The sequence below is a fragment of the Miscanthus floridulus genome, chromosome 13 (genome assembly GCF_019320115.1).
Source record: "Miscanthus floridulus cultivar M001 chromosome 13, ASM1932011v1, whole genome shotgun sequence".
NCBI lineage: Eukaryota > Viridiplantae > Streptophyta > Magnoliopsida > Poales > Poaceae > Miscanthus > Miscanthus floridulus.
The window spans coordinates 35,891,837-35,902,511 of NC_089592.1; the positions used below are offsets into that span (position 1 = coordinate 35,891,837).

The 10,675-nt window shown below is 42.4% G+C and overlaps 1 protein-coding gene across 4 annotated transcripts; it reads right to left on the reverse strand.

Moving 5' to 3' along the window:
- Positions 1–4,841: 4,841 nt before the first annotated feature.
- On the reverse strand, positions 4,842–9,962 carry LOC136499255 (uncharacterized). Of its 4 annotated transcripts, XR_010769956.1 has the most exons (9): positions 9,522–9,960; positions 9,360–9,435; positions 8,400–8,545; positions 8,207–8,318; positions 7,223–7,314; positions 7,014–7,083; positions 6,834–6,916; positions 5,599–6,621; positions 4,842–5,379 (listed from the first exon to the last, which is right to left on the reverse strand). XR_010769956.1 is itself a non-coding variant. In XM_066494968.1 (8 exons), the coding sequence occupies exons 1-8, from the start codon at positions 9,935–9,937 to the stop codon at positions 6,540–6,542; spliced, it is 1,077 nt and encodes a 358-aa protein (XP_066351065.1). In that variant the 5' UTR covers positions 9,938–9,960; the 3' UTR covers positions 4,843–6,539. The 4 variants fall into 4 exon arrangements, 2 of the variants coding, with proteins under 2 accessions (XP_066351065.1, XP_066351066.1); XM_066494968.1 differs by having other exon boundaries at positions 4,843–6,621; XM_066494969.1 differs by having other exon boundaries at positions 4,844–6,621; positions 8,400–8,529; positions 9,522–9,958.
- Between the last annotated feature and the right edge of the window lie 713 nt (positions 9,963–10,675).

Here is a 10,675-nt window from a genome sequence, read left to right on the forward strand (position 1 = left end):
TCTTCTCATCTTTCTTCTCCTTCTTTTCTTCCTTCTCATCATCTCTATATGTATCATCGATCATTATATCTCTCAACACTTGGTTAGGTGTCATGGTGTCCAAACCACTCCTCACTAGAATAGTGACCAATGTGCCAAATCTTGAAGGTAAGCATCTCAAGAACTTGTGGGAGAAGTCCTTGTCCTTTACATCTTCTCCAAGTGCTTCAAGATCATTGACAAGCACTTGAAGCCTATGAAACATCTCCGGCACACTCTCATCCTCCTTCATCTTGAAGCTTGCAAACTTCTCTTTGAGAATGTATGCCTTTGCACCCTTCATGGCTTGAGTGCTCTCAAATGATTCCTCTAATTTCTTCCATGCCTCATGAGCTCTCTCAATGTTCTTGATTTGCTCAAATGTTCTCTCATCCAAAGCATCATGGATGGCACTAAGAGCAATGTCATTATTTTGAAGTAGCATTTCTTCAGCGGCGGTGAGAGCCTCTTCATCATCAATCTCAATTTTGGTCTCTACCACCTTCCAAACCTTCCTATTGATTGACTTGATATAAGTTGTCATCTTAGCCTTCCAATAGGGATAGCTAGAGCCATCAAATTAGGGTGGCTTCTTGGTGTTGTTGATTTGAGTCATTTTTACATCGGAGGTTGTTAAGCCTCAAATTACGGTGACCTCGGCTCCGATACCACTTGAAAGGTCCTTATGGCTAGAGGGGGGTGAATAGCCTATTAAAAATTTCTACAACAACACTTAGCAAACCGGTTAGACAATTATGAGGTGAAGCAAGTGTTGCGCTAGGCTACTAAAATTGCAAGCCACCTACCACAATTCTAGTTTATATAGTTTATATCCACACAATAGCTATGTCACTACACTAAGTTAGTGCGCTCTCAAAAGCTAACTAAAGAGCCACACTAACCAAACTAACAAGCTCTCATAACTAGCTATACTAAAGAGCTTGACAACTAGTTTGCGGTAATATAAAGAGAGTGAGCAAGATGGTTATACTGCCATGTCGAGGAAGGAGCCAATCAATCACAAGAATTAATACCAATGAAGACCATTTACCTCGGAATCAAATGATGACACAATGATTTTTTATCGAGGTTCACTTGCTTGCCGGCAAGCTAGTCCTCGTTGTGGCGATTCACTCACTTGGAGGTTCACGTGCTAATTGGCATCACACGCTAGGGTGCCGCACAACCAACATAAGATGAGGATCACACAAGCCACGAGCAATCCACTAGAGTATCTTTTGCCTCTTCACCGAGGAAAGGTCTAGAACCCCTCACAATCACCATGATCGGAGCCGGAGACAATCACCAACCTCCACTCGATGATCCTCGCAGCTCCAAGTCGTCCAGGTGGCGGCAACCACCAAGAGCAACAAGCGAATCCCACAGCAAAACACGAACACCAAGTGCCTCTAGATGCAAATACTCAAGCAATACACTTGGATTCACTTTGAATCTATAATGAAGATGAGTGGGAGGGCTTTAGCTAAGCTCACAAGGTTGCTATGTCAATGCAGGTGGCCAAGAGAGTGAGCTAGAGCCAGCCATGGGGCTTAAATAGAAGCTCCCACGAAATAGAGCCGTTGTACCCCTTCACTGGGCATAACTCGGGGTGACCGAACGCTCCGGTCAGATCGACCGGACGTACCCTGCTAGCGTTCGGTCAACGGATGGCTGCCATGTCATCCCTCTCTTAAAATACTGAGCGTCTGATCCCAACGGTCAAGTGATGACCGGACGCATCAGTGCCACGACCGAACGAAGGACCCCAACGTTGGGTCACTTCCAGTAAGGCTCCAGCTGTGACCGGACGCAGCATAGTGCCATGACTATACGTAGGACCCCAGCGTCCGATCACTTCCAGTAAAGCTCTAGCTGCGACTGGACGCGTCCGGTCATGCCCGACCGGACTCACCCAGCGTCCGGTCACACTCTGTCTCCTCTGTGCGCTGCCACATCAGCAGGACCGGACACACCTCGCTAGTGTCCGGTCATGAAGTGACCCAGCGTCCGGTCGAAGACCAACGCCAGCATCTTCACAGCTTCCATTGACTGGACGCTCCGGTCCAGTTGAGACCAGCGTCCGGTGCACTCTATGAAACCCTGTCTTTTCTGTACAGGGCGTCGGTGGCACCGTTGGACTGTCCACACTCTATGGGCGGACACTCCGCCGGTGAAGTTTCTAACCCTTGCTCAAATATGCCAACCACCAAGTGTATCACCTTGTGCATATGTGTTAGCATATTTTCACAAATATTTTTAAGGGTGTTAGCACTCCGCTATATCCTAAATGCATATGCAATGAGTTAGAGCATCTAGTGGCACTTTGATAACCGCATTTCGATACGAGTTTCACCCCTCTTTATCGTACGGCTATCGATCCTAAATGTGATCACACTCACTAATTGTCTCGAGCACAAAAACAAAAAGCTCCTATCAAGTTTCACCTTTGCCTTGAGCTTTTTGTTTTTCTCTTTCTTCTTTTTCAAGTCCAAGCATTTGATCATCACCATGCTATCACCACCATCATGATCTTCACCATTGCTTCATCACTTGGAGTAGTGCTACCTATCTCATAATCACTTTGATAAACTAGGTTAGCACTTAGGGTTTTATCAATTCACCAAAACCAAACTAGAGCTTTCAGATACCTCGGTAAAAATACCGGAGTCGTCGACGGGAGTTTACATATCTCTACCTTACTCTTTAGCTTCCGCATTTACATTGCAATCTTGGTTTGTGCTTTACTTTCCTAGCTTAGTGATAGGCTAGTTGATAGGTTTGGAACCTAGGTTGCATAACTCCTTTTTAAGGTAGAGATAGCAACATACCTAGCAAAACCGTAGTTGCACTTCTAGATAGATTACTTTCTTGCATAGGTTTTGACTAGGTGGAATTAGACGCCATAGTTTTGAGTTAGAGTTTTAAGTTGCCTAATTCAACCTCCCCTTAGGCGTCACGGTCCCTTTCATCTATAATTTGGATCTTCTCACGTTGATATGATATCAGCTCAAAGATGCAGATCTCTTCATTAGCTTTCAAACAAGTCTAAGATCATCAAAATTGAAGTTTGAAGCAAAGACTTAGACCCAAAATATGAAATTGCATCATGTTGAAAAAGAGCATGGGAATTTTTTGGCAGTATCTCCAGTGGTATCTTGTCAAATTGGCATGGCATCAGTTCAAAGTTGTAGAGCTCTTCGTTATATTTCCAAGAAGTCCAAGATCATTACATTGGAGTTCAAAGCAAAAAAGTTACACACAAAATATGAAAGTGTCATGTTGAAAACTGAGCCTCGGAAAGCTCTAGTGCTAAACACTAGTGCACATTAGAAAGCTTTGATGCTAGAACTCCGGTGATCACTAGAAGTAGAGGTGATATTTATTTGTCCAACGGCTAGTTTCTGCAATGGAAACCTCGGATGCTACTCTTCCAAAGCTCTGGTGCTCACTGCAAAGTGTGTAATGGCTAATTTATTGGCTTGGGTCTATTAGCCATTTGAACTGTAAGAGCTTGGAGAAGCTAGTAGAAGTGTTGATGCACTCTTGTATGTGATTTAGCCACCAAAGCACTTAAGTGAAGATTAAGGAAATTAGCAAAAGTATTAATTGGTGCTTAGACTAGTTTATATTGCATAAGTGCTTTGCTTTAGGTGCTAGCCTAGAGTTTGGTGAGGTTTGCACACCTCTTTGCTCTCGATGCTTGCATGCAAAGATTGTACACACAGGGAATGTAATTTTGTGATATCACACCAACCGCGTTTGCGGTGTGGCAGCCGATGATATACAAGGGACGAAAGGCTCTTGGTGTTTTCACCGAAGCTCTCCACAGTGAAGATGACAGGGAACAATCCAAGATAGTGAGGCCCACTAGCATGTAGGAAAGGCTCATGGGCTACCCATAGAGTTACTCGGCCAAGAGTTTGGCCCTTGCGAAGGCATCCAACGAGAACCAGTGGAAAACACAAGATTTTCGATATCAGAAAGAATTGTCATGTGAAAAATTATATTCCTAACTTATTTACGTTTCCACATTTACACCTGCTTTTCTTCATTCAGAGGGACTAGCTTCACGACTTCCCACTAGACGAGGGGTGCACCTACCCACCTACTCGCTCATCAATTATGGCCAAATTGATGCTTCCATGAAAATAGAAACAAATACAGTTAGTCACAGCAAACGAGCAGAGACCGTAAGTCGCCGTTAGATGGCTGAAGTCACATGGGGGGCCCAATAGAACAAGAAGGGCTAGATAGAAGATCTCATAGTGGAGATCGAGTAGAGATATCTCGTAGGCTTTGCTATGGAATAAAGAATAAGGAAGAAGTTGCGTAGAGGAGTGACTCCTTCCCTAGCTATTACTTTGTATTTCTCAGTGCCTTTCTGTATTCCTTAGGCCTTTCCTAGTTTAGTTCTTAACAGCAGGAAACATAGAACATGACCACGTTTCTCGCTCCTCAATTCAAAAACATTTACGTTCCGACATTATAAAACATCGACTCGAAAACATTTACATTCTGACATTATAAAATATCCCTCTAAGTCCCGCTCCCGTCTAGCTTGCTAAGTTAATAGGACAGAACTCACAGACACCCCCTCGAGAGGCAATTGCTGGCAACCCCCCTCCACAGGCAATTGTTGGCAACCCGTAGCCGGTGGACATGCCCCATCAGTAGCACTGGTATCTTCTTAATGACTACATGCTAAGTGAGATCACCAAGGGGTCTTTTTTTTTACAAAACTAAGGGGTCTCTTTGAAAGGACACTGTTTCTTAACAATGATACACGCGTCTAGGAAGGGATGTCCTTCATTATTCAACACGAGACGGCAGCAATTTTTTTTTTATAAGGGGCATATTTATCGAATTAGCAGCAGGATGCTGCTAGAAGGGTGAACGAATCACCCATTACAAAGTTTATGGCCGTCAACATAGGGCAGCATGATACATGATGAGGGTTGGTACATGAGGCCTGAAAGGCATTAGTTCTACTACCATCCGAGTGGTAAGCTTGATGAGCTAGAATATGAGCTGTTGTGTTGAGCTTTCTATCAACTTTGAAGATTCTCCCTCCAATTTCAGAGATGATGCTGCAGAATGTTTGGGTCAGTGGTTTGATGTCCCAATGTGGAGGGTTGGAGTGATCCGCGCCATTGAAGAAGTTGACCAGCTGTTGGCTGTCAGAAGGTGAAAGAAGACGCACCAAAATTCACTCAACAGTTTCCTACTACACAACAGGCTCCAACTCATAAATCAAAGCACACACTTCCCTTCTTCCTCCATAAAAAAGCACATACTTCCCTGACAAGTCCGTTTCCCTTCTTCCTCCATCAATTGCGGACTGTGAAATCAATTTCGTTTCACCTGAAATAATAACCAATTTCGTTTCAGCTGAAATAATAACAAAACAACTGCAGTACTTTTGAGTTCAGAAAGTTTTCCCAGATTTTCTCAAAAGTCACTCACTAATATAAGAAACTAGTATACCAACATAAAGACACAAATCTATTGATCTAAACAGAAAACTTGATTCCACATTAAGAGTTGAAGAAAATGAAACACAATCAGCTGATGCAACAGAACTTTGAATTGAAGACAGCAGATGCAGAAGAACTTTCAGTCATGGAACTTCCCAGCTTCCCAGCTCAATGCACAACTTCCCAGCTCGATGCACTAATTAGGCATCACTAAGCTTCTCTAACAAAAAGGACCTTCTCTAACCAAAAAGACCTCAGCAGATCCATAAGTTCTTAGGACCACAGCCACGCCTTGGCGTTCTACCATCTGCTGCAGGAAAAGAACAAAAAGGCTTGCCAAAAGGACCGCAGCAACGATTCGATGTTCCACGCTGCAGTAAAACAACGAAACGGCTTGCCATTTTTGCAATTTTACAATCACTGTTGGCCTCTCAGCCTGGACGAAAAACATTAAAGAACAAATTAACGTTGTTAATGAATCGATGATTACATGCTTCGTGCGGATGAAGGCAATGCTCCAGCATGCATGGAATGAAGTATGCCATATCATGCCATGTCTACAAACTTTCCTCGGAAAAATGCCATGACATGATGGAATGAATCATCCAAGATTCCCGAATTGTTAGTAAACCAAAGAAACCACTTAACTATTACAATGAACACACAAAATGTTGCAACTACACATAGGGAAATACATAATAGTAGTACTACAAAGAGTAATGTCCATGACAAATGCCAAATGCACATCTACAAGACATCTAGGATGGCCTTCACAAGCTACAAAGATAAGATTAAAAAAAAAGTAACACCAGCATGTTTTGGTGACAATGCAATGTCTACCAGATGATGATCATGCCCCAGAACCTCCACCTAATAAAGATGATGATAGATGATGATCATGTCCCAGATGCTCCACCAAATGAAGATGATGATGTCACATGAGAGAGCGCGCATTCAGCATAAGTATGCAGATCATAAATAAGATGTGGTAGTATGAAATCCATGATGGCATGCTAAAGTTCAAGATACATCCCCCTCAGCCTGCAATCAGTTTGCAGGAGCTCCATTCAGAACGCTCGCTAGGCCACCAGCTGAATCCTTCCTTCGCCCAAAGGGATTCTTCGAAAACGTGCAAGATGTTAAGTAGTGCCAAAATGTGATACAAACCAAATTAGAATGAAGGAAATGGAAGTGTGTATATCTAAGATATAAAAACATGAAGTATCCATGTATAGATATAAAGGGTGGATTGCTATTATGAAGAGATTATTAAATTGAAAATCGAGATATAGGTCTGATTCAATTTAAGAATCCAACATTTTTTCGATTGATAAAGGATATTGAATTCGCATTCCACCACGACCAGAACTAGGAATAACAGCACCCTGCAGAGTCTGGTGTACTGACGTAGCAGCATTCACATCCTGGAAAAAGAAGGCCTTGAGAGTTGAGACATGTGATTGGGAAACAAAGGTATTGTCTCACTATATTAATCAATAATGAAAACCCGTAACTACTTACCTCAAATTCAATAAAGCAAACAGTGTTCCTATCTTGACGTAACACTTTCATTTGTTTGTATCCAGGTTGCCTGCAAAAAATTGTGAAAACGTTGAAAGAAAAAACAGATGATTGCACCAACCAGAACCACAATATGCAGCAGCCACACACCCAGTAGGCAAAATGGAATCCACAGGTAGAAAGTTGCTATTGGAAGTGCAGGTCCTTACACACTGAAGAGGCTTCGCAATTCCTCTTCGACTACAGTATCACCGAGATTACCAATGAAAAGGGTATTGCAGGGAGGATTATCCTTTGTGTTCTACAAAACAAAATTATAATTTTTCATAAGAAAGTATAACCTTTAGAATCTTGGATATGAACAACTTTGAATCAGCTGTCACCGTAGACCCAAGACAAACTTCAACAACATTACATTAAATAATGCTGCAAATATTTGCCTTTTATATAGTATTTTATGTAACAATGAAATTATTTAAAGGATAATAAAATATTCTAGCAATTAAACTAGTCATCTAATTTCATCCAAATGTAAAGCTTTTGTGACAATCAAGCCTTAATATGCTTGCATATACACACATAAAGAAAACTTATGACCATGAGAGATACATCAATAGAGTCTGTTCAATAAAGGTATAAAACAGTGTTCACAGCGAATGGAATAAGTTGGAAAGGAATTTGCTAGAATGTAAATAACTGGACAATAAATATTCTTGATTGACATATCTGAAGGAACAAATTCTTAAGGCAATTTATACCAATAGTCCAACAGTAATTGCCAATCCAATTCTTTGTTCTCAAGTTTTCTTGAGTCCCAAGTCCCAACCAATGATAGAGATACATATCATGAAAATTACAGTGCCATAGGCTTCAGAAAGTAAAACTGTCAGTATTCATCAGAAGTTCACAAAACCAATGATATCCAAGTGGACATAGCAAGAGAAACAGGGTGAAGGGGTCACAATTTGATATTGTTATTACACGAGCCCTGGCCTCAAATATTCTATAGATGAAACATGAATCATGCAAGTTCTTGTCATGCAGAGAAGAAACTTAATACAGGAAAAGTGCTTGTCTCACACTTTACCCCTGCTAGGCCTGTCAAGACTGGTTCGATACAAAATCATGACCATCAAAAACTAAATAACGCAATCTTTTATTTATGATTCAGGCAACATCAACTCTAAAATTACCTGCACAGGAGCATAGGCAGTTGGACCTGTAACAGGAGAAGGTGAAGTCATAGCTACAGGGGGCACTGGATAGGCAGCATATGGATTGTAAGGAGGTGGCACTGTGATATAACTGAATCATATCCAAAAAGAGAAATGATAAGCCCTTGATGAATGATTAATTACTGCATGAGAAAAAAGAATAAACACTTACCCTGGGGTTCCCCACATGGAAACAGCTGGTGGAGGTGGATGAAATGGAGGAGCATAAGGAGAATGAGTATAATCTCCACCTGTTCGCAACCGTTTACTTTGATCCACAGCATTTGCATCAATTCCCACACCTAAAATGGTTTTAATCATTCAAACATAATAAATATGCAAAACATCAGTAGTAACCAAACCATTCATTATACTGGACGCAAACAGTTATTAAAGGGGCAAACTAAGATCAAGCTAGACTGGTTTGTGCTAAGCAGTAAACCCAGCAAAAGAATTCTGGCAACTCTAACTATACTTGTTTCATGCTGCATATATGGTGAAGCCAGGGGTTCAAGGGTTTCTTCTGCATATATGGCTGTACCCCAGGGTCAAGTTTTTTTAATTAATATTAATACTATGAAGCTTTATTCAATTACAAACGAAAATAAACATATCATATTCCACAGTTTTGTACTTGAAGCTCAAATTTTGACATTGATCAAAATAACCTCCAGGTTACAAACGATGCCGATACCTTCTTCCAATAGCCAAGCCAGTGCATGGGCCTGCCTTCGGGTTACTGATATCTATAAGGTTTATTGCTTCAAATTTGTTGTGTAATTATTGATTAAGGGAATTCTATTAAATCTCAAGAGAAAAAAAAAAGACTAGTAACTAGATACCATAGTCCTTGTCTCAAGAACGACAAACAATGTTCAGAAGACGTGGCAAACTTTACTCTGACTCAATGTACCCAGCATCACAGGTTGCTCCTTTCAAATTTGAACCAAACAAAAGAGCCATGACAGTACAGGGAAGAACCGCCTCCCAATGAAGATTATCCCAACAACATTGTACTAATGCAACAACAAACTCTATCTATGAGGCTAGAAATTCCATTAATGATGATGTATGTTATTAGAGCGACGACAGCAGGGAGAACATGTGCATGATAAGTGGACAATAATCTCACCTCTCTTGACGAAGAGGTTCTTCTTGGCCATCTCGGTGTGCAGCGCCACCTTGGTCTCAGCATCGAACACCATATCCTGCAGATGACGAGGGCCCGGGGGTCACATCTCATCCCTCCAAAGTCGAAATCCTCGCCCACCATCAAGAACCGAAGCAAACAAACCTGGAGCGCGGCCTTGGCGGCGACGGCCTGGTGCGCGGTGGAGAAGAGCGCGAAGCCCATGGGCTGGTCGCCCTTGAAGTTGATCTGGGAGGCCTCGAATCCCGAGAGCCAGCGCAGCAGGTTGTGCAGCTCCCTTTCCTTGACGTCGGCAGGGAGCCCCGTGATGAAGATGGTGCGGACCTCGTCGGCGGCGACGGTGCCCGGCGCGCCGGGCACGGGGGGAGGCGGCGGGACGGCGACCGAGGCCGCGGCCCCCGGCGGGGGCGGCGCGGCCGCCGCGGGTGGCCACTGCTGGTGGAACGGGTGGATGCCGGCGCCGGCCATGGAATTACGCTAACCCTAGCGGAAGAGAGAGATTGGGGTTTGGGGGCCTGGAGGGTTCCGAAGGAGGAGAGAGAAAGAGGAGAACGATGCATTGCGGATTTGGGGATGGAGACGATGATGAGACAACGGATCTCGGATCTGGATTGCGACGGGGACACGGTGGTAGGCCAGCCAGGCTGGCGCCCGCACCTGCAGCTGCGGCAGGTTCTCCCGATTATTCTTTTCAATTTTTTCAGAGTAACTTTTCACATTTAGGCCTCGTTTACTTTGCAAATTTTTTAAATCCGATAAATAATACTATTTTCGTCTTATTTGGTAAATATTGTCCAATCGTGGATCAACTAGGCTCAAAAGATTCATCTCGTGATTTCCAACTAAACTGTGTAATTAGTTATTTTTTTACCAACATTTAATACTCCATACAAGCGGCTAAAAATTGATGTGATGGAGAGAGAGTGAAAAAACTTGAAATTTGGATGACATCTAAACAAGGCCTTAGTTTCAAAAAAGTTTTCTCAAAAAATGCTACAGTAGCCATCACATCGAATCTTGCGATACGTGCATGGAGCATTAAATGTTGACGAAAAAAACTAATTGCACAATTTGGTTGGAAATTGCGAGACGAACGTTTTGAGCCTAATTAGTCCATGATTGAATACTAATTGTCAAATAAAAATAAAAGTACTCCAGTAGCCAAATTCCCAAATTTCACCCAACTAAACACAACCTTATAGTCTTAGCAAACGTGTTCATGCCTTTCACCAAGCCCAGTACAACCTCCAGTTTATTAAAAGACGTCGTTTTTTACAGCGATATGATCTTTAAAGTAT